General features: G+C 45.0%; 2 protein-coding genes across 2 annotated transcripts in view; one reads left to right on the top strand and one right to left on the bottom strand.

The window, feature by feature from the left end:
* The first annotated feature begins 2,812 nt into the window (after positions 1-2,812).
* LOC118362370 (insulinoma-associated protein 1a-like) lies at positions 2,813-5,644 on the top strand. Its single transcript, XM_035742645.2, has one exon. It carries the CDS (start codon positions 3,278-3,280, stop codon positions 4,697-4,699), a length of 1,422 nt encoding a protein of 473 aa, XP_035598538.1. The 5' UTR covers positions 2,813-3,277; the 3' UTR covers positions 4,700-5,644.
* A 1,850-nt stretch (positions 5,645-7,494) lies between these two features.
* LOC118362157 (ral GTPase-activating protein subunit alpha-2-like) overlaps positions 7,495-25,786 on the bottom strand; it is a 224,811-nt gene continuing 206,519 nt past the window's right edge. The window contains exons 39-42 of the mRNA XM_052486145.1: positions 24,634-25,614; positions 21,943-23,673; positions 19,598-19,638; positions 7,495-10,361 (exon numbers count right to left, since the gene is read on the bottom strand). Of these exons, the coding sequence (XP_052342105.1) occupies positions 25,281-25,614 (334 nt within the window). The 3' untranslated portion in view covers positions 7,495-10,361; positions 19,598-19,638; positions 21,943-23,673; positions 24,634-25,280. The remainder of the gene's footprint in view (positions 10,362-19,597; positions 19,639-21,942; positions 23,674-24,633; positions 25,615-25,786) is intronic.

Here is a 25,786-nt window from a genome sequence, read left to right as displayed (position 1 = left end):
TCTGAAAGGAGAAGCCTTGCTGCATTGGTTCTTAGAAACCCCAGCCTCTGATTAAATCTAGATTCCTCAATAGCCCTGTCCATGGTGCTGAATGGAACCTCCCTCTTATCAGATTACACACAGGCACCAGCACCCAACAGCTCATCCATTACAATCATTGATTGACAATGCCATTCATGAAGCCCATGTCATGATGAGTGCAAATTAAAGTCACATCATTGGAGCATTCGAGCAAGATGGGTTTGTGTAAGATTCAGACACTGGGCTTAATGGACAAATTTGAAATTGATCATGTGAAGAGAAATATGGTTTGATAGAGATTTTGAGACCTTTTTATATTCTGTTTCATATCTGGCAACCCAAAATGATTTGACCAGAAAGGGAGCCAATAGATCTGCAATCTTACTTCACCTGTAGGTGGTGCAATAAAATAGGCAGACTGTGAGCTGAGTCTGAGATGAATGAAATCAGAAAGAGGTTACTTCTGAGTAAATGCTTTAGGCCCATATCATCATGCTGTAAAAGAATGACAATGTCTGACATTTTATTTTTGTCTGTGATTTATTCAAAGTTGCCACTTGCAGCAGATTAAGGAATGATATTTTGTTAAATAGGCCTACACCAGCTACTCATAAGAATAGCACTAACATTGCAGAAACTCTGGACATGAATGATTCCCCACAACACTGAACGTCATTTTACATTTAAGAGAGAAGATCACCTTTCCAACTTTAAATCAGTCTGGGTGCTATTGGGCGTAGGGCACCGGGTTCTAACGATGGTCTATTTAGGGGCGGATGAAGTTTACATTATGGAAGGAAGGATGGAATGGCAGCTGTATGCTAATGATGCGCCGATCCTTCAGTGTTTTCCCTCGCGCAGGGCAGGGCGCGCCACTGAGCAAACAAGCACGTGCGTCCGCCGAAACCAAGGCCACCACACCGGCCCACGCGCTCCAGAAATGATCACGGGGAAAGAGGAACTTGTTAAAAATGCCATCAAAGCGTCTAGCCCCACGAACAACGACTAATATAACTGCCAGTTGAAACGTTCTCGAAAAAACACGGACTATAGCCAAAAGACATGACCTGTTAGCGGGCCTATAATGTGATTGTGACTGTCCTGTAGCATAGACCTAACATATATTTTGTAGTGTTATTTGTAGTGTTTATAACAATACGGCCTGATAAGGGGAGAAAAGCTCTCTTTAAACTCGTTAATGTTCAATGTACAAAAACATTGCCGTGTATAATTTCAGAGAGACAAAATTTGAATTGCACAAAGCTAACGGTTTGTATTCAAGCAAGTGAAAACGCATCAGACCAGAGCCAACCATTCAAAAGGCGCATGTCTCAGCTAAGGATTGTGTAATTATTTGACTTGGTCATACTGCAGCTTTATGCAAATGAGGAGACCAATACCCGATGATGGAGATTCATTCTTCCCTGCAAAGAAAAAGAACGCACGCTCTGCCAAGTGGCGCATGCTCATTCATTTGAAGATATTATGATGAAACGCAGGCAAGCATATTAGACAAAAATATTCACATAGGCCTATAGTAGGCTACTGTGGATTATCGGCCTTGTAAGCATACTCTCTAAACCTGATGGCTGTAAAATTCTATAGGCCTACATTTACATTTAATGTATACACAAAACTGACAATAAGTTATCTGAAAAAAAACAGAATTAGACTTTGTAGGCTACAAAACACAACACAACGTTTGCTTAATTTACATTGCCTTTTGAAATCAATGTTCAAAGAATTCAAACATGCAAGATGTATTCTGATTCACTGAAAAAGTGTTTTATCATAGCCTCCTATATGAAACAAAAAGCGACTTCATTAAATCCATTTAACCAATCTTGATTTAAAGATAGGAGACAAGAGACAATAATGTATTCCCAATGTAGCCTAAAGTTTAGAATAAACGTTTTAAAGCCAACTGATATTTCAAAAATGAAGAATACTAGGAAAATTATGTTTCAAGTGATTTCAACAAGAATGGAACAATATCAAGCAAAAACAGTTTGCAAACAGTGATTGTTAGAGAGATGTTTTTATTTGTATATATCGTTGCACATGACGTCCATATCACATGCCAAACATGGACAGGAGTGGTGTTCTGGAAAAGGGGTGCAGATTTAATAACCCGAGAAGCGCTGGGTGCGCGCGGGCTGACATTCGGGCTGCGGCCCTCTTTGTTTGGAGCGCTGATTACACACAGCACGCGCCTATCCCTGGGCCAGATTGGCCGTGAGTCCTATTTCACAGGTCAAATTGCTTTTCAAACGAAAACTGCATATGCAGCGTGGGCAGACGTGGCTATTATGTACCAAGACCAGAGGCCCTTCTTATTACTTATGTATGCAGTGAGATGTCTGATGTATAACTCCAGTTAAACTGCCGAGAAAGACGCGTGCCTAAATAAATACATTCGTACCAAGTAATGCTTATTTAAGAAGTCCTACCTTATTTGTGTAAAATACTAACTCTCTTATCAAATATCCATAGGCAATGCCAATGTCACACACAGTTGGCACATATGTTGTCCCTTGGTCCCCTTAAGCCACAATACAACAATATGTGTGTCCCATTGCTTTACTATTGACACTGACATCACTTGCCCAAGTTTTAGATGTTCATGTTTTTGCCTTTTATTCTATAAATGCAAATAACAGCTTGCAACTTATTTATTGTCTTCTCAACCAGACCCCCCACCCCCACCCCTCTTCAGTCCCCATCCTAATTGTAAACTCTGATGATTGTGTTAGTGAAGGACATTTCCTTTTGGCAGCTCAGTGGCCCCCAAAGGAGAACCACAAAGCCGTGGCACGTGTGCATTTGTATAGAGAACCATCAGACCTTAAAAAGAGGAGGGCCCGGCGTGTGCCTCTCTTGGGGAGGGACCAAGCGCCCACATTAACGTAATAAACCGCAACTACATCTGCTAAGCTATCTGCACATCCTCCAACGAAATCCATCAAACCCAAGCTTTGAACCCTCCCACTCCCACATCCAAATCCACTGGGATCTTCGTTTCGTCTGATTGGTTGAAGATGCGGCAACAAGGGGCGAGAACAATAGCATTATTCCGGCATAAAAAGAGTGCAGCTATGCCTTAGAGACGAAAACATTTCAGCAACACAGAGATCAATAGTTTAGCGAAAATATAAAATAGCAACCGAGGCTCCCGGTGTGACTGTAATTCCACAAACCTGGATATCATCCGAGACTTCGCCCACCTCTCCAAAGTGCTTTTCTGCCATTCGCAAAGATGCCCAAAGGATTCCTGGTAAAAAGAAACAAGAAGTCAGCGCATGTTTCCTATAGGACTCGTACCGATGAGTATGAGCAGGAGCATCACACCCCAAACGTTCAGAGTCAGGTGGACTCATCTCCGCCTGTCTCTGTTGCGTCCTGTTTGGACCGTGCAGCCCCATCGCCGGACATCGCAGCAGACGCCCCGATCACCAGGCTGGATGCTGAAGCGGTTCAGTTTGGCAACCCCGAGGCGATGTACCAAGCCCTCTACAGCCCCACCCGGCCCATCAGCAAGGACCATGAGAGAATATATTACGGGAGAAGTTTCAATCTCGGCTCGCCAATATCTGCCGAGTCATTCCCGACATCTTCCTCCAACAGCAGCTTTGATAATCTCCTGTTCGCCCCCGTGGATTTGAAAATAGGCACCAGCAACAGCAACCGCAGCGGCATCACCAGCAGCATCCCGGCTACAGTCATCAGGGGCGGTACCAAGAGGCCCGCATCCGACACTGAGCGCAAGAGCAAACCTGCATCCAAGAAACCCAAAGCCATCAGAAAACTGCATTTTGAAGACGAAATGACAACGTCTCCGGTACTTGGTCTTAAAATCAAAGAGGCTCCTGTCGACTTTAAACCCAGAACGCAGACATCGGCAGGCGGGAAGCCTTTAGGAGAGTTTGTCTGCCAATTGTGTAAGGAAGCTTACGCGGACACATTTTCTTTAGCCCAGCACAAGTGCTCTAGGATCGTGAGAGTTGAGTACAGGTGTCCTGAGTGTGATAAGATGTTCAGCTGCCCGGCTAACCTCGCCTCTCACCGGCGCTGGCACAAACCGAGAGCGCAGAGCGCAGCAGGGATACCATCTACCCAGAGAATCAAATCTGAAATGGCCAAAATGCACCCCGCTGTCAAGACCATCCCGGAGGAAGCCAAAGACTCAAGAGCCGAGCTAATGAGTGACAGAGACACCCCAAGCCCAGGTGTGTCTGAATCGGGCTCGGAAGATGGTTTATACGACTGCCAATATTGTGGGAAAAGATTTAAGCGTCAAGCATACCTAAGAAAACATATTCTGGGACACCAAGCCTTGCAGAATAAAATGTTCAAGGACCACGCGTTTCAAAACAGCGACAGAGTGGAAGAGCAGGTGCCAGTGTCCACCTCATCTTCAGAGGAAAACCCAAACCAAAGTCCCCTGAATCTGAGCCCCGTGGACTGCCTTCTCTGCCCCGTTTGCGGGGAAAATTTCCCCAACAGGGCCAGCCAGGAGAGACACCTGCGTCTCATGCACTGCTCCCAGGTGTATCCCTGCAAGTATTGCCCTGCCACTTTCTACAGCTCACCCGGACTCACGAGGCACATCAACAAATGCCATCCGTCGGAAAATAGGCAGGTGATCCTGCTTCAAATGCCCGTGCGCCCGGCTTGCTGAACACAAGAAAACGCGTGCCTTGGACCGGAGCGTTGAAAAAAGTTATTTACCTAGATTACTGAAAGACAGGGCAACTTGATGTTTAGATTTGTGTGTTTGATGAGAGGTATTCTATCAATGCCAATCAGCTGGTTGTTGAATGCTTATCCATTCCTTGAATATAATAATAGGCATATATTTTGCGATTTTTCTCAAATTAGTTTATCGAAAGAAAACAAAGCGTTAGTTTGACTGTTACATGTATTTTTCTAGGACAGCTGCAGAGGTGCTCAAGTAATAGCTTCTAGACCTAAGAACTGTTTCATTTGATATGGGTATTTTCTCCCATAAAAGCCTTTTAATTCACCGACTGTGAATTTCTGTATATCATTAAACTTTATGTTAACTTATGAATTACAGGACAGACTTATCAACTTTGTCTTAAAAACCTAAAACTATCGAAACCTTTCCCTTTCGTAGAACCACAAATGCCTTTAGAATATAAGCACACCAAAACTCTGCTGTATAACTGCCTTAAAAAACTCAACATAATAATGGTTGTTTTCGTTTAGAATGCGGGCACATATTTTATTATTAATTGTTGCAATATTGTTTAATCATAATAGTTGTATTTATGTATTTATTTATTTATTTATTCCATTTGCAATTATCTTATGTAATGTATTGTTGTGTTGTGTGATTATTCTGTGGTTGTTCTGGCAGTTCACATGTTGTAGCCAAATGTTATGTCAAAATTTTGAGTTGTGATAATTGTCGTGGACCGGTCTAAATCTTCAATCTCCACAGCTCTTGTAAAACGTAAAGCTCTTACCTTAGATGCAATCTTTTTCTATGAACAGGTTATTTTCTTAAATGTTGGCTTTTATAGCGCTTTGATTGTATGTGTACACTGTTGTCTCCAATTATCCATCGAAATAAAAACGATATTTTCAAAATGAAACCATTTATTTAGCTCTAGTTTGACATTGACTGTCTGAAAGATACCAAGCCTACATCAGCCATGTTTTCCAGCCCTGACTTCCAGTGATATACCTACAATAAGAAAATAAAGTGCCAGGCTATAGGGAAGTATCAATTAAACTTGTCTGAAATAATTTTCTGATCTTTACAAGAGAAAACAATGACATTTTGAAATATGTAAATGAAATATAATGGACATCCATCTGGGTAAAAACTCAAAAGACACAATGTTAATCTGAATGATTCTGGATACACTTTGAGGGAAAAGGAAAAGTTGTCTTGAAAATCATTCCTTTTCTTTCCATTTCCCCCCTTGTCTTACACAACAAAATATTACACATTAGTTCCCTCAGCTTCTCAACATTCATTCACTAGTCTATTTAATCAAATCTTTAGGTTAAAACTCAAAATCAACCTTAGGTGTGGCCTACACAAGTGGCTAATTAGTAAAGGATGAGTAATAGCATAATTACCATGGACACTCAAGCCAGGATGCAGGCCTACTCCCTGTGGATGCATCATTTCTACAATGAGTGTCTGGACGAGGCACTAAAACGGGTACACACTGACATCAAGTACAGAGACATTCCAAGTTGGGATGCTCTGAACATTACAATCTAATTCCTCATCTACCCTTTTGAGGTTTCATTGAACTATAGACAACAATCCCGATGCCTGCAATGTCCTGTAGGAAACTGAAAATATGCCTTATTTATTGTCGATTTACCATTGCTATGATTTGCTATGATGATTCATGCCACACATGATCATAAAGTAGTGTCTCAGAAGACCTGGTTTGGTTACCATGAAGAAGAGACAGAGAGCACTTAGCTTCCAGTCATACAGTATATTGCCATAATGCCTGGTCAGAACATGGCAGCAGGACAGAGGTGATGGCCACCCAACTCACCCATAGATCAGAAGGACATTTGTCTTCTCTAAAGGAGACTCCCAAGAGTTCGATTTTCCCTTTTAAATGGCTGTCTGACAGTGTAGGCCACGCCTCTGAACAGCCAGGTCCACATTCACTCCCCATGACAAGAGAGAAATAACTTCCAGAATCATTTGTGTGGCTTCAGCCAGCCCACGAGGGGTTAATGATCACTGTTGGGTCATGACTGTGGATGCTGTCATGTAGTTCACTGATGAGGACAGGCTTCTAGGGAAGAGTCAGTCTACTCTACTTGACTATGGTGTAAGACACTTCCTACTAATGACAAGAAACAGACAGGATATACAGTGTATATACAGACATGTGACGATGTCAAAATAGACTCTTCTCACATAACACATACCCATATCATAATTCTTCTGCTTTCATAACTTGCGAATAATCATTCACATAATGTAGACAAATGCAGAAGTTTTATGTGACCCAAAGGAACAGGTTCAGGCCAGATAGGCAGGTGCACGCACGCGGCTCCAATTATCGCTTCATTCTTTAACCATCCTACCAGCCAGGGCAGAAGTAATGTAGGTGCTGTAGATTTTGCACTTGTACCTTCCGGTGAGTTCCCATTATCCTAGCCTCCTCCCCTCCTGGAGCAGCAGGGGGGCAGATGGGAAGGGGTCAGGTTACCCCTGCTGCTGCTGGGCCAGGGTAAAAAAAAACAACAGCACCATTATGTCATCCCCCCCACCCCATCAAATCCCCCGAAAAACGGAAGTGAGAACTCCGCTTAGGTGTCTTTCTAGGCCTGCTATATTAGGCTAGCGTTACTATAACATGGTTAGGTAAGTGCCCATCTCTGTAACGACAGTTTTAAAGGAAATCTACTTCTGCTCCACTGCTATTCAAATCAATAGACCCAAACAAACAACACACAAAGAATATGGAGAATTTCAAATTGATTTAATGAAATATTTTAAATTTTCACATTTCTAATAAAGATAGCATGACTTCTGCCATTAAAAACAGTTTGATATGTTAACAAGTAATGATGAAATCGTCCTCTTCCTCTCATACAAAGATTATATTACAGGCATTAATATATGTATATTCATAAGGACTGGATCCCTCAATTTGACACAATGTACAGGATTCCTAAACTAAAATCTAGAATTGACACTAAATCTGATGCTTTACATGAGTTGAACCAGTCTGAGTAAGACACAATCCTTACCCTGGTCCAAACAACACCTTAGGCCCATATTCTCCCATATATAACAGGGATCCCATCCACAACATCAAATCTACAATCTAAACTCCATAAGAAGATCAGTAAAATTATCTGGGTAGTTCTTTACATTGGCTATTGGGAAAGTGAGAGCATTGATCTGACTCAGGTCAGTATTTGCATACATTCTTCAAATGCACAAAACAGACTTCAATCTCTCTGAACAAACTCGACATTCATGCCTCCTATGTTATTAATCAGTGTTTGGGAAAGAAAGACACAAAACAACGAGAGAACAAAATGAATGAAAATGGAGATGTACAGGTAAGGTAAAGTAGTGCAACAGACGGACAGTGTTGCAGCTCGGGTAGAGCCCTCCATCATGTGTATGTAACACCTGGCTTCCATGGCAACCTAAAGCGGCAGGTTTGGGTGGGAGGAGGAGGGGGCTTGGGTAGCACAGAGTCAACCTGCCTATTGCTAGGAGGGTCACCAGAGCTCAGCGCTGGTATACCTTCTAACTCCCCAACCCCCACTGGCCTCATGAGGTTACTCATGGTGCATCATGGGAAAGAGGAGGTGGAATTTGTTTCCAATTCAGAGAGAAAAGAGCACCTCAAATAAACAAAGTGGGCCAAACCCAGTCAATCTGTTCATATAAAACGCTTGTGAGGACTAGGACAAGACACTGACCTTCACAGTCAAATAGGGGGGAAAAAGACTCTCCCTCTAGTTAACAGAGATGTGAGACAGGAAGGCAAAGCTAGCTGTCCACGTTTTGCTTCTTGGAATAAAAAAACCCAAAATAAATCAAATTATGTCTAACAGTGGTAGGGTCTAGGAATGGATATTGGTGGACATATTACACAGGCACTGCAATAAGCTCCTTCAGAAATACACACACGCACGCACGCACGCACGCACACGCGCACACACACACACACACACACACACACACACACACACACACACACACACACACACACACACACACACGCACACACGCACACACGCACACGCACACGCAGTGCATGGAGTTAAGATTCACCTGAGGCTCCGGCTACTTCTTCCTCTAAAACAGCACATGTATACATTATACAACAGCAAAATAAGTCTTCAAATACGACTTTGCATGCTCTCACACACTGAAACAAACACATCAAATAAAATGTAAAGCAAGTTACATCCAAGAATAAAGAGAAAAAAAACATTCAATGCTAGTTTTCAATGACAGTGAGTGCAAAAGATCATCTGTAGGGACATTGGAATGTCATATTTAAATATTACATATTTGTCATATTTACAAGACAACAAGAAAATTATAGCAGAGGAAGAGACAGATGGAACTTATTGGATTACAGATTATGAACCCAGGTTAAACAATCCTACATAGGATAACATCACTAAACAATTACAAATGTAGTATTTTCTCATTTCCAGCAGAGTTGCATAAATCAAAGCATGACAAAATCCATCAGAATCCATTTAAAAAGGACATTAGAGAGATAGAAAAACACAAACAAGCTTCGATTCACCTCAGGTTGGAAAGACATCATTGATTGTCCACTCCAGGTTCATAACTATTAAAAACAGACTCCTACTGCACACACTCACAGCACTCCGTAAACAGGAAGTGTGTGGTACGGTGCAGCATTACGCTAGAGCAGCACCTCCTATGACGCAGTCCTTCCTCCTCTCCACAACAAGAGGATGAGTATGACCCAGACAGACAGACAGGCTTCCATGGCTCAAGACCCAGGACAAAACAACAAACCAAACAACAACATCACCCTTAAAAATCATCCTATCCTGTCAACAGCACTGCAAGACTATCATCAGTGTTTCACACAGCAGGATCACAAGGGGGGGTCAATGAGAAAATCAAAAAGGCAGACATATCAAAATGCATATGGACGATGAGAAATGTTTTATTACAGTATATATTAACTATATATGCGCAGCTGCTTCTCTTCACAAGAATACAATCTAAGACAGTCTCCCATTTCTCTAGCATTTCAGCCTCTTAGAGTTTTCCTCTACAGCAGTGTCAACTACCAGCTCAACAGCTATGGCATGAAAAAACAATATTGAAATGAACTTCAAGTCTCCTAACATGATCTTTCACTCCAGTCCCTGGCTATACATACCTCGTTTTATCACTGTACTGAGTAGTGCTAAAAACGCCAATAGCTTCATCTCAAATATGCAGTTCAACAGCAAAACAACTGGAAGTGTATCAAAGAATCAATCATTGCCACAAATTAAAATGTGCAATATGCTCCAGTTAAATGTTTAAACGACACACACAAAACAAAACAAACAAAGCACACCCCCAAACTGTAGTCATTAGGGGTCGGTATGACGGTTTAAAACATGACCAGTAGTGAAGGCCAAACAGGAGGTTTTTGGGGGTGGGTTGGGCGAGAGAGCTCAGTTGGAGGATTTGCTTATGGCGCTGGCCGATCGGCGGAGTTTTCCGGAAACTCTGTTTTTTGTGGCACGGGGCATCGTGGGAGAGACCTGGTCCACATGGTCCGTTCCTACGGAAACACTGAGCTCAGCACTCGTGCTGCCACTGAGGGAGCCTGGAGAGCGAGAGCGAGAGTGAGAGAGAATGAAAGCGAGGGAGGGATAAAGAGGGGATAGAGGGGGAGAGATAGAGAGAAGTGGTGAGACGTGGCAGGCATACATGGGGATGTTAAGACATGGCATACTCCAACATGCTCTGACTGCCATGCACGTGAACGCACCCCCGGCACCCCAAACTGCTTACTCACTCTAGGGTCAAATTTATAATACCAAAAACAGAGCAGGTGTACAGATTGATCCACTTGACCCTTGAGTTCATCACAGTTTTAAAAGTGACTTGTGGGAATAGATCAAGCAGCATACACATTCATATTCAATGTGAACATGTCTTCATCACATGCCTTGGCTGACTAGAGGCTGCTAAGTGAGAGATGCTGAATATGTATTTGGGAGGGCACATGCTTGCATGAGTAGGAAAAAGAGAACATCTAGTTTAAGCCATGTGGTTCTAAGAATAAAATTGTCTTTGTTGTTCAACATAAAGAGGATAGAATTTTCAACACTTGAAATGTACTGTAACCGAAAAAAACAATATAATGTTAACCTGGACAGGCATGTCATGATCATGTGGAGGGTGTCCTTTGTTAAACATTGTGGATCTCAAAGAAACAATCAATGATAAGAGGTTGCTAGCAGTGATAAGTGAGGGGGAAAAGCCAGAAAGAGCACCTATATTTTGTGTACACACCCTCCTCTCTCCTCCCCAACTCCCCATCCCATCTTTGCGATGCATCAAGTTTTAAAAAAACTTTCCTACTATGTTAAGATGGCACCTGGTTGCTTATTTTCAAGAAGACATCTGGTTGCTTATTTTCAAGATGGCACCTGGTTGCTTATTTTCAAGAAGACATCTGGTTGCTTATTTTCAAGATGGCACCTGGTTGCTTATTTTCAAGAAGACATCTGGTTGCTTATTTTCAAGATGCACCTGGTTGCTTATTTTCAAGATGGCACCTGGTTGCTTATTTTCAAGATGGCACCTGGTTGCTTATATTCAAGATGGCACCTGGTTGCTTATACTCAAGATGCACCTGGTTGCTTATTTTCAAGAAGACATCTGACAAAGCTTATTTTCAAGATGGCATCTGGTTGCTTATTTTCAAGATGCACCTGGTTGCTTATTTTCAAGATGGCACCTGGTTGCTTATTTTCAAGATGGCACCTGGTTGCTTATACTCAAGATGGCACCTGGTTGCTTATACTCAAGATGCACCTGGTTGCTTATTTTCAAGATGCACCTGGTTGCTTATTTTCAAGATGGCACCTGGTTGCTTATTTTCAAGATGGCACCTGGTTGCTTATACTCAAGATGGCACCTGGTTGCTTATACTCAAGATGCACCTGGTTGCTTATTTTCAAGATGGCACCTGGTTGCTTATTTTCAAGATGGCACCTGGTTGCTTATACTCAAGATGGCACCTGGTTGCTTATACTCAAGATGCACCTGGTTGCTTATTTTCAAGATGGCACCTGGTTGCTTATACTCAAGATGCCACCTGGTTGCTTATACTCAAGATGCCACCTGGTTGCTTATACTCAAGATGCCACCTGGTTGCTTATTTTCAAGATGGCACCTGGTTGCTTATACTCAAGATGCACCTGGTTGCTTATTTTCAAGATGGCACCTGGTTGCTTATTTTCAAGATGGCACCTGGTTGCTTATTTTCAAGATGGCACCTGGTTGCTTATACTCAAGATGCACCTGGTTGCTTATTTTCAAGATGGCACCTGGTTGCTTATTTTCTTTCTCTGAAGCATCTCAAGTTCCTATAGCTAAAAGGGACAGCAGATGGCTGCAGTAACACACACCCAGCCCAGTGGACACAAGCATCACTGACTTCCACTCATTTAGAGAGGGAGGGGTAGGGTTAAGGCTGTGTGTGTGTGTGTTTGTTTATCTTCATTATGCATATGAATAGAAAAGAGGGCTGTGAGTAAACGTGTGGGCAGTCCAACCCTACAAGCACAGTCTAACTCCATAATTCCACTACTTTGCCCTTCGACTATTCCACCACTAGAACAAACAACTTCCCCACTGGCCCTGACAAGCCCCACCCTCTCCTATAGTAGTGGCGTGATGGAGAGGGGCAGGGCAGGGTAGCTGGGGAGTGGGCCGCTGGGCCACAGATAACCCTCTCAGATAAAGGCCCATACAGACCTTATATTTACTAACTCCCCCAGTATGCTGCCTAGCACCCACCCATGCAGCAGACACGTCTATCGACAGAGGGCTCGGTACAATACCCACTAAACAATGACAATAAACGTGTTTTAAATTGCAACACTTTGGGTTGCATATATGATATAATTTGTGGAAATGACACAAATTTAAGTTGAATATTAAAAGTAAACATTCACAATTAGTTACTAGGGTGAAACAAAATCTCCCAAAACTTGAGTTGGCGGTGCCTGGCTGGTAAATCATAACGCTAGTTCATTCCACTCTGAGCTCCCCCTACAGCTAGACTGTCAGAGACCTGCACACCCTGCCTCTCATTTGAGATCCTTTCATACTCAGAGTGTGAGGTGAGAGAATGAGAGAGAAAGAGAAGGGCGAGAGAGGGGAGAAAGAGAAGGGAGAGGAGACAGAGGGGAGGGGAGGCAGAGGGGATAGAGAGAGAGATCTAGAAGGTTAAAAAAACAAAAGGGGATAAATGGGCCTCATCCCCATTGGTCCCCTGCAGCAATTCAAACAAAGCTTCAATGACAAAGCTGTTTTCTTCCAGTACGGCAGGTGTTAATGTCACACTCTGCCCCAGGCCAACAGCCACACTCGGACAGGAGTGAAGAGGAGAAAAAAGGACAAAGATAAAGGAAGATACCGCTGGGGAGATAAAGACAAAGGCATGTGGCGTGACATGCAGAAGCACAAGCAGAAAGAAGTGTGTCCATATTGTTCATGCTGCTACTTAGTCGGGTGCTAATTGTCCGAACCGTGCAGGATCACTCAGCCTGGCTAAACAGAGAATACAACCCCCATGCAGTGTTATATCACCACCCCATACAGCGTTATATCACCACCCCATACAGCGTTATATCACCACCCCATACAGCGTCATATCACCACCCCATACAGTGTTATACCACCACCCCATACAGCGTTATACCACCACCCCATACAGCGTCATATCACCACCCCATACAGCGTTATATCACCACCCCATACAGCGTTATACCACCACCCCATACAGCGTTATATCACCACCCCATACAGCGTTATATCACCACCCCATACAGTGTTATATCACCACCCCATACAGCGTTATATCACCACCCCATACAGCGTTATACCACCACCCCATACAGAGTTATACCACCACCCCATACAGTGTTATATCACCACCCCATACAGTGTTATATCACCACCCCATACAGCGTTATACCACCACCCCATACAGTGTTATACCACCACCCCATACAGCGTTATATCACCACCCCATACAGCGTTATATCACCACCCCATACAGTGTTATACCACCACCCCATACAGCGTTATATCACCACCCCATACAGCGTTATATCACCACCCCCATACAGCGTTATACCACCACCCCATACAGTGTTATATAACCACCCCATACAATGTTATACCACCACCCCATACAGCGTTATACCACCACCCCATACAGCGTTATATCACCACCCCATACAGCGTTATACCACCACCCCATACAGCGTTATACCACCACCCCATACAGCGTTATATCACCACCCCATACAGCGTTATATCACCACCCCATACAGCGTTATATCACCACCCCATACAGCGTTATATCACCACCCCCATACAGCGTTATACCACCACCCCATACAGCGTTATATCACCACCCCATACAGCGTTATACCACCACCCCATACAGCGTCATATCACCACCCCATACAGCGTTATATCACCACCCCATACAGCGTTATACCACCACCCCATACAGCGTTATACCACCACCCCATACAGCGTTATACCACCACCCCATACAGCGTTATACCACCACCCCATACAGCGTTATACCACCACCCCATACAGCGTTATATCACCACCCCATACAGCGTTATATCACCACCCCATACAGCGTTATATCACCACCCCATACAGCGTTATATCACCACCCCATACAGCGTTATATCACCACCCCATACAGAGTTATACACCACCCCATACAGTGTTATATCACCACCCCATACACCGTTATATCACCACCCCATACAGTGTTATACCACCACCCCATACAGAGTTATACCACCACCCCATACAGCGTTATATCACCACCCCATACAGCGTTATATCACCACCCCATACAGTGTTATATCACCACCCCATACAGCGTTATATCACCACCCCATACAGCGTTATATCACCACCCCATACAGCGTTATATCACCACCCCATACAGCGTTATATCCACCACCCCATACAGCATTATATCACCACCCCATACAGCGTTATATCACCACCCCATACAGCGTTATACCACCACCCCATACAGCGTTATATCACCACCCCATACAGCGTTATACCACCACCCCATACAGCGTTATATCACCACCCCATACAGCGTTATACCACCACCCCATACAGAGTTATATCACCACCCCATACAGCGTTATATCACCACCTCATACAGCGTTATACCACCACCCCATAGAGCGTTATATCACCACCCCATACAGCGTTATATCACCACCCCATACAGCGTTATATCACCACCCCATACAGCGTTATATCACCACCCCATACAGCGTTATATCACCACCCCATACAGCGTTATACCACCACCCCATACAGCGTCATATCACCACCCCATACAGCGTTATACCACCACCCCATACAGCATTATATCACCACCCCATACAGCGTCATATCACCACCCCATACAGCGTTATATCACCACCCCATACAGCGTTATATCATCACCCCATACAGCGTTATATCACCACCCCATACAGCCTTATATCACCACCCCATACAGCGTTATATCACCACCCCATACAGCGTTATATCACCACCCCATACAGCGTTATATCACCACCCCATACAGCGTTATATCACCACCCCATACAGCGTCATACCACCACCCCATACAGCGTTATATCACCACCCCATACAGTGTTATACCACCACCCCATACAGCGTTATATCACCACCCCATACAGCGTTATACCACCACCCCATACAGCGTTATATCACCACCCCATACAGCATTATATCACCACCCCATACAGCGTTATACCACCACCCCATACAGCGTTATATCACCACCCCATACAGTGTTATACCCCCACCCCATACAGAGTTATATCACCACCCCATACAGAGTTATACCACCACCCCATACAGCGTTATACCACCACCCCATACAGCGTTATATCACCACCCCATACAGCGTTATATCACCACCCCATACAGAGTTATATCACCACCCCATACAGCGTTATATCACCACCCCATACAGAGTTATATCACCACCCCATACAGCGTTATATCACCACCCCATACAGCGTTATATCACCACCCCATACAGCGTTATATCACCACCCCATACAGCGTTATACCACCACCCCATACAACGTTATACCACCACCCCATACAGAGTTATATCACCACCCCATACAGCGTTATATCACCACCCCATACAGCGTTATATCACCACCCCATACAGCGTTATATCACCACCCCATACAGCGTTATATCACCACCCCATACAGCGTTATATCACCACCCCATACAGCGTCATATCACCACCCCATACAGCGTTATATCACCACCCCATACAGCGTTATATCACCACCCCATACAGCGTTATATCACCACCCCATACAGCGTTATATCACCACCCCATACAGCGTTATATCACCACCCCATACAGCGTTATATCACCACCCCATACAGCGTTATATCACCACCCCATACAGCGTTATATCACCACCCCATACAGAGTTATATCACCACCCCATACAGAGTTATATCACCACCCCATACAGCGTTATATCACCACCCCATACAGCGTTATATCACCACCCCATACAGCGTTATATCACCACCCCATACAGAGTTATATCACCACCCCATACAGCGTTATATCACCACCCCATACAGCGTTATATCACCACCCCATACAGCGTTATATCACCACCCCATACAGCGTTATATCACCACCCCATACAGCGTTATATCACCACCCCATACAGCGTTATATCACCACCCCATACAGCGTTATATCACCACCCCATACAGCGTTATATCACCACCCCATACAGCGTTATACCACCACCCCATACAGCGTTATATCACCACCCCATACAGCGTTATACCACCACCCCATACAGCATTATATCATCACCCCATACAGCGTCATATCACCACCCCATACAGCGTTATATCACCACCCCATACAGCATTATATCATCACCCCATACAGCGTTATATCACCACCCCATACAGCGTTATATCACCACCCCATACAGCATTATATCACCACCCCATACAGCGTTATATCACCACCCCATACAGCGTTATATCACCACCCCATACAGCGTTATATCACCACCCCATACAGCGTTATATCACCACCCCATACAGCGTTATATCACCACCCCATACAGCGTTATATCACCACCCCATACAGCGTTATATCACCACCCCATACAGCGTTATATCACCACCCCATACAGCGTTATATCACCACCCCATACAGCGTTATATCACCACCCCATACAGCGTTATATCACCACCCCATACAGCGTTATATCATCACCCCATACAGCGTTATATCACCACCCCATACAGAGTTATATCACCACCCCATACAGCGTTATATCACCACCCCATACAGCGTTATATCACCACCCCATACAGCGTTATATCACCACCCCATACAGCGTTATATCACCACCCCATACAGAGTTATATCACCACCCCATACAGCGTTATATCACCACCCCATACAGCGTTATATCACCACCCCATACAGCGTTATATCACCACCCCATACAGCGTTATATCACCACCCCATACAGTGTTATATCACCACCCCATACAGCGTTATATCACCACCCCATACAGCGTTATATCACCACCCCATACAGCGTTATATCACCACCCCATACAGCGTTATATCACCACCCCATACAGCGTTATATCACCACCCCATACAGAGTTATATCACCACCCCATACAGCGTTATATCACCACCCCATACAGCGTTATATCACCACCCCATACATCGTTATATCACCACCCCATACAGAGTTATATCACCACCCCATACAGCGTTATATCACCACCCCATACAGAGTTATATCACCACCCCATACAGCGTTATATCACCACCCCATACAGCGTTATATCACCACCCCATACAGCGTTATATCACCACCCCATACAGCGTTATATCACCACCCCATACAGAGTTATATCACCACCCCATACAGCGTTATATCACCACCCCATACAGCGTTATATCACCACCCCATACAGCGTTATATCACCACCCCATACAGAGTTATATCACCACCCCATACAGCGTTATATCACCACCCCATACAGCGTTATACCACCACCCCATACAGCGTTATATCACCACCCCATACAGCGTTATATCACCACCCCATACAGCGTTATATCACCACCCCATACAGAGTTATATCACCACCCCATACAGAGTTATATCACCACCCCATACAGCGTTATATCACCACCCCATACAGAGTTATATCACCACCCCATACAACGTTATATCACCACCCCATACAGCGTTATATCACCACCCCATACAGCGTTATATCACCACCCCATACAGCGTTATATCACCACCCCATACAGCGTTATATCACCACCCCATACAGCGTTATATCACCACCCCATACAGCGTTATATCACCACCCCATACACGTTTATATCACCACCCCATACAGCGTTATATCACCACCCCATACAGCGTTATATCACCACCCCATACAGCGTTATATCACCACCCCATACAGCGTTATATCACCACCCCATACAGCGTTATATCACCACCCCATACAGCGTTATACCACCACCCCATACAGCGTTATATCACCACCCCATACAGCGTTATATCACCACCCCATACAGCGTTATATCACCACCCCATACAGCGTTATATCACCACCCCATACAGCGTTATATCACCACCCCATACAGCGTTATACCACCACCCCATACAGCGTTATATCACCACCCCATACAGCGTTATATCACCACCCCATACAGCGTTATATCACCACCCCATACAGCGTTATACCACCACCCCATACAGCGTTATATCACCACCCCATACAGCGTTATATCACCACCCCATACAGCGTTATATCACCACCCCATACAGAGTTATATCACCACCCCATACAACGTTATATCACCACCCCATACAGCGTTATATCACCACCCCATACAGCGTTATACCACCACCCCATACAGCGTTATATCACCACCCCATACAGCGTTATATCACCACCCCATACAGCGTTATATCACCACCCCATACAGCGTTATACCACCACCCCATACAGCGTTATATCACCACCCCATACAGCGTTATATCACCACCCCATACAGCGTTATATCACCACCCCATACAGCGTTATATCACCACCCCATACAGCGTTATATCACCACCCCATACAGCGTTATATCACCACCCCATACAGCGTTATATCACCACCCCATACAGTGTTATACCACCACCCCATACAGCGTTATATCACCACCCCATACAGCGTTATACCACCACCCCATACAGTGTTATACCACCACCCCATACAGCGTTATATCACCACCCCATACAGCGTTATACCACCACCCCATACAGCGTTATACCACCACCCCATACAGCGTTATACCACCACCCCATACAGCGTTATATCACCACCCCATACAGCGTTATATCACCACCCCATACAGCGTTATATCACCACCCCATACAGCGTTATATCACCACCCCATACAGCGTTATATCACCACCCCATACAGCGTTATATCACCACCCCATACAGCGTTATATCACCACCCCATACAGCGTCATACCACCACCCCATACAGCGTTATATCACCACCCCATACAGCGTCATATCAACCGTCCTTCAGAAAGCGGTAGGTAGGTGGGTAAAAAAAGCGTGTTAGTACCAAATAAAGGAGAAACCAGAGAGGATGAGTGAACGGGAGAGCGAGGTCTTTGGGTGACACACGAGCTTCTGGTCGGCGCTCGGGGCTTACCTTCTTCAATTACCGCAATGACACCTTTAACATTGTTTCATCTAAAAGAAAAACAGACAGTAGAGCGTCACATTAAGACAAAGTCACACAACACAGCCCTGCTGTAGACAGTCAGCCAGGGAGGGTACTAGGGAAGGGAGATGAAGGCGACATTCAGAAAGCCTGTGTGGTGGTATGTTGTTGGTTATTATCACTGTGAGGATCAAAGTCATACAAGACATAAAGCATTTAATATGTTAAGAGACAGGGACAGTTTTCAGAAATATAGAGGGCCTCTTGAAAGTTGGTTTGAGTTTGTTCCATGTCTGTCCAGCTAATATTCAAAGGGGTAAATGATTTCTGTAACTTGACATCACATAGGTTGGTATGACTGCTTATTATAAAATGTGTATATGTTGGACAGATCATAGAGCAGGAACAGACTGGATTATCAGAAACGCTTCTCAACCAGTTCAACACCATGAGATAAAGAGACTAGTAAAATGTAACAAAACATTACAGACAAAATTGTGTGCAACACCAATACAGGCACAGGTTTCTCCAGAGTTGTGGCAACAGTCTACTCCACAGTAGAGTAGACATCAACAGTCATTTAAACCAGTGTGCCTGGCAGCTCCTTGACTAGTTGACACTCTCTGACACATAGTAAAAGTTAGAGGGTCTTCTGTTGCCATCAGATGAAGCTGTAGCGGTATGAGAAGGTGAAGAGCTGTTGTCTCTAGACGGAGTGGTTTAGGGTCAGAGAAGGAGGCCTGTCTGGGAGGGGGGTTGTTGAGAGCTCTTCAGTCCCACGGACTGTCTGGATCCATTGAAATATTTGATGAGCGAGAATCTCCCTCATTGTTGACTCTTGTAGCTATGTTAACCCAGGGATGGGCATCTTTGATGGGGTGGGGGCCACAAAACAACTGAACTCATGGAGGGGCCGCAGTTGCTTGCGGGTCTGTGTACCAATGTGTGCAGTGGTGTAAAGTACTTACGTAAAAATACTTTAAAGTACTACTTAAGTAGTGTTTTTAGGCATCTGTACTTTACAATTTTGTATTTTTGACAACTTTTACATTTACTAAACTACATCCCTAAAGAAAATGTACTTTTTACTCCATACATTTTCCCTGACACCCAAAAGTACTCATCACATTTTGAATGCTAAGCTGGACAAGAAAATGGTCCCATTCACGCACTTATCAAGATGGTCCCATTCATGCACTTATCAAGGTCATCCCTACTTCCTCTGATATGGTGGACTTATTACTAAACACAAATGCTTTGTTTGTAAATTATGTCTGAGTGTTGGAGTGTGCCCCTGTCTATCCGTAAATTAAGAAAAGAAGATCTTTCTGTGTGGTTGGCTTAATATAAGGAATTTGATATGATTTAGACTTTTACTTTTGATACTTAAGTATCAAAAATACATTTTAATTGGTAAAATATATACATTAAAGAAAAGTATATTTAAAACCAAATACTCTTACTTTTACAGTAGTATTTTACTGGCTGACTTTCACTTGTCATTTTCTGGTATCTTTACTTTTACTCAAGTATGACAATTGGGTACCCCCCCCCACCAAATTACAAGCAAAATATTTAAGCAGCCCTCCTCTTGACAGTGGAAAGAACATTTCTACCTTTTAGAGTTAAATCGTGCAATTCTACACATTTTCCCATGGTGAGTAGAGAACAGTACAATTAGTACAATATTAGAACTAATTTCATGCAATTCTACTCATTCCATGGGGCGGACAGGACAATTTGCAGTTTTACAGCTAATTTCCTGCAATTCTACACATTTTTCCATAGGGTGGAGAGAAATATTTGCAGGTTTTAATATGATATCTGAGTGAGACCGACCAACAAAATTGAAAATGGGGGCCCTAAGTTTACTAAGCCACTATAATAACTTACAAATCGAAACATTTTTTACAGACATGGGCTAATTGAGTGACTGACAAACTGCTGATGCACAACCACATTTCCAAATTGCGCCCTGTGTATTCTGCTATTCTTACTCTCTACAGTAATTTGAGATCCTGACTGAGTCCAACCCTCTGGCCCAAAAAAATAAACCTCAACATGTCAGTGTGAACAAACACTCAAACCACAAAAACAACTCAGACAGTAGACACACTGCAGGGCCACAGCGGGGAGGATGGGGGTAATCTACTTTAGGTTAGAGATGACTCATGCAGGAGGGAGTGGGATATTAGGTCGGGTCGGGGTGCAGGTTAGTATGATTGATGGTCTCTGAGATGGTGTAGCTGTGGTGTCAAAGGTGAAGGTCAGGTTAAGGTGGAGGGTGGGCAATGGGCATCATGCCTAATAGAGGAAACAGGCAGAAGTCTTACAGTCCAGCTTGGCCCAAGGGTACTCCATGTCCCAAACCATCCCCGGCCAACGCCGGCACGCTGCACGTCATGGATGACATATTAGTGGAGCAATGAACCTAAGCAGGGGTATTGACAAGCACACACACTCACACTGCAGCAGCATATGAAACATGGGACACAAGCACGACAAAGACACATGAGAGGGCAACAGACAATCACTGTATTACTAGACACCAGCACATCTGAGAAGGGTGACAATGAGAGCAGCTTTTTAAGTCTGAGGTCACAGACACAACAAAGGGACAAAACTAAGCAGCCTTCTGTGATTATATATCAGTGGCCATGTGTTGATGCATAGGACCATACACAGGACATAAACAGACTAAATATTAGAGAATGTACATGAACATAAATGTATTGTACACTATCCACACGGCCGCTGTAAATACAGGAAAACATGTTGACAAAAAAGACTAAAAGAAATATAAAGAACCACTTCTCAGAAAAATGCCTGGTTTATCACTGGAAGAAGCTGTGAGCACCTGTATCTGTGTGTACTAGGATTTAACCTCCCCCTTGTTTAGAAGATTGCCAGGTGAAGTCTGCATGCAGACCTAGAGTGATTCCTGAAATTGCCCTGCATCTCTGTGATGTGGTGCTGTGGCTAGAAACAGTTGATGTAGAGGACCAGCTGATTCCAAACCCACGGTGGACAAAATAACACGTCCTCGGTCACGACAGACAGAGATGCAATAGCCCCAAAATAATGTTTGCCCATCTATTTGTATATTCATCCATTTGTATAGATGTTCCAAATTAATTTCCACAGGATTAAAGAGGGTGATTAAAGTAAGTCTTGTGGTTATGCCTGCTCTCAGACACAGCTGATGCACCACGCTGTGAAACCAATCCTCATTTAACAATAAGAGAAAATAATAATGTATTGTCTGGTCAGACTAACCTATGATCCCATAATCACAAAGAGGACTCAATCAGCCCAACCAGCTATCCATCTCCTGCTCCACTACAAATAACACACACCAGCAGAGAACAGATGAATGCCCCACACACAAGATTCTCTCTCCCATTTCCTCTCGCTCTCCCCTTTCTCTCATTCCCTCTCTCCCTGTTCCCCTCTCCCTACAGAATACTCCCTGTTTAGTATTATAGTTGATGAAATAGAGGTCAGCTTTGTTTTTTTACACCTCTGCAGTAAAGGGAGTTGACTGTAATTACATTAATAGATCAGGCTGCCTCCTGCCTCTGCCAGTCTGCCTATCAGACTACCTCCTGCCTCTGCCAGTCTGCCTATCAGACTACCTCCTGCCTCTGCCAGTCTGCCTATCAGACTACCTCCTGCCTCTGCCAGTCTGCCTATCAGACTACCTCCTGCCTCTGCCAGTCTGCCTATCAGACTACCTCCTGCCTCTGCCAGTCTGCCTATCAGACTACCTCCTGCCTCTGCCAGTCTGCCTATCAGACTACCTCCTGCCTCTGCCAGTCTGCCTATCAGACTACCTCCTGCCTCTGCCAGTCTGCTTATCAGACTACCTCCTGCCTCTGCCAGTCTGCTTATCAGACTACCTCCTGCCTCTGCCAGTCTGCTTATCAGACTACCTCCTGCCTCTGCCAGTCTGCTTATCAGACTACCTCCTGCCTCTGCCAGTCTGCTTATCAGACTACCTCCTGCCTCTGCCAGTCTGCTTATCAGACTACCTCCTGCCTCTGCCAGTCTGCTTATCAGACTACCTCCCTCTGCCAGTCTGCCAGTCTGCCTATCAGACTACCTCCTGCCTCCTGCCTCTGCCAGTCTGCCTATCAGACTACCTCCCGCCTCTGCCAGTCTGCCTATCAGACTACCTCCCGCCTCTGCCAGACTCTCCCGCTTGCCAGTCTGCCTAGACTACCTCCCGGTCCCGCCTCTGCCAGTCTGCTTATCAGACTACCTCCCGCCTCTGCCAGTCTGCTTATCAGACTACCTCCCGCCTCTGCCAGTCTGCTTATCAGACTACCTCCCGCCTCTGCCAGTCTGCCTATCAGACTACCTCCCGCCTCTGCCAGTCTGCCTATCAGACTACCTCCCGCCTCTGCCAGTCTGCCTATCAGACTACCTCCCGCCTCTGCCAGTCTGCCTATCAGACTACCTCCCGCCTCTGCCAGTCTGCCTATCAGACTACCTCCTGCCTCTGCCAGTCTGCCTATCAGACTACCTCCCGCCTCTGCCAGTCTGCCTATCAGACTACCTCCCGCCTCTGCCAGTCTGCCTATCAGACTACCTCCCGCCTCTGCCAGTCTGCTTAGTCAGACTACCTCCTACCTCTGCCAGTCTGCTTATCAGACTACCTCCCCGCCTCTGCCAGTCTGCTTATCAGACTACCTCCCGCCTCTGCCAGTCTGCTTATCAGACTACCTCCCGCCTCTGCCAGTCTGCCTATCAGACTACCTCCCGCCTCTGCCAGTCTGCCTATCAGACTACCTCCCGCCTCTGCCAGTCTGCCTATCAGACTACCTCCCGCCTCTGCCAGTCTGCCTATCAGACTACCTCCCGCCAGTCTGCTTATCAGACTCTGCCAGTCTGCCTATCAGACTACCTCCCACCTCTGCCAGTCTGCCTATCAGACTACCTCCTGCCTATCAGACTACCTCCTGCCTCTGCCAGTCTGCCTATCAGACTACCTCCTACCTCTGCCAGTCTGCCTATCAGACTACCTCCTGCCTCTGCCAGTCTGCTTATCAGACTACCTCCTACCTCTGCCAGTCTGCTTATCAGACTACCTCCTGCCTCTGCCAGTCTGCTTATCAACCCTGCCTTCTGGGACTGCTGGCTTAAATCTGGACAACACACACACATACTCACACGTACAGACACAACATACACACACGTATACACACACAGAGACATGTTCGTACGCACGTAGCCAAGACACACACACAATAACAGATTAAGTTTCCAGTCATGACAATAAAAGAACACAGGTTTCCAATTGTATCAGTGCATGAGAGCATTGCTGTACTGATTGGATGTTAGCGGAGTTGTTGTTGTTATAGACCCATCAGATCTAGGCCAAGCCAGGGCAGGAAGAGGAGACATTGTTTAATGAAGTCCCCCTCAGTCTCCCCTCTTCCTGACCTCTGGGAGACAGCAGTGTGAACCCAGTGTTTAGCAGACTGCATATCTCTGGTACAGGTATGAACGCTCTGATAAGAGGACTGATCACATACACCGGGTTTAACCCACATTCAATCATGTCACATCATGTATATTTCTGCCGGGCTAATTAAATGAGAGGGGGAGATAAAAACAGAGGAGGGGGTGAGATGAAACAGAACACGGAGAGACAAGGAGCAGGGCCTGACTAAGTTGTTGAGCCACGGTAAAGTCTTTGATGCTGCTGCTCAGACAGTGTGGAGAGAGCTTGGCCCTGCTGCCTTTGATATTCATCAGAGTGTGGGTGTGAGGAGACAAGGACCAGGACATAGAGATGGAGGGGTCTGAAGAGGAGGGCTAACAGGTGTGCTGCTGTGGAGTAGAGGAGGAAGTGGAGGAGCAGAGTAGGATTCTGACCTGTCCCACTCATTGGGTAGTAGCTGGTTGAAGGGGAGAAGACCTGCGAGGCAAAGTCCTCAAAGGTCATGACCTCCCGGTGGTTCTGCACGATGGCCTCCAGGTAAAGCGCACGCTCCTCATAGCTGGGGCCAGGGTTAAGGAAAACCACAGAGGAAGAGACATAGAAAAAGGCTGACTTACAGCCCAATGAAACTAATAAAAACTCAATGGAAAAAGTAAATTGAGACAAAACATCAACACAACACATTAAGAAGCTACATAAGAAAGACAGAGACAAAGGCAGCATCAGTGGAT

Source organism: Oncorhynchus keta, chromosome 29 (genome assembly GCF_023373465.1).
Source record: "Oncorhynchus keta strain PuntledgeMale-10-30-2019 chromosome 29, Oket_V2, whole genome shotgun sequence".
Classification (NCBI taxonomy): Eukaryota; Metazoa; Chordata; class Actinopteri; order Salmoniformes; family Salmonidae; genus Oncorhynchus; species Oncorhynchus keta.
This window is presented reverse-complemented; position numbering and strand designations above follow the sequence as displayed.

Excerpts from the sequence above, each read along its gene's own strand:
- LOC118362370 (XM_035742645.2), top strand. The coding sequence starts at position 3,278 with ATGCCCAAAGGATTCCTGGTAAAAAGAAACAAGAAGTCAGCGCATGTT.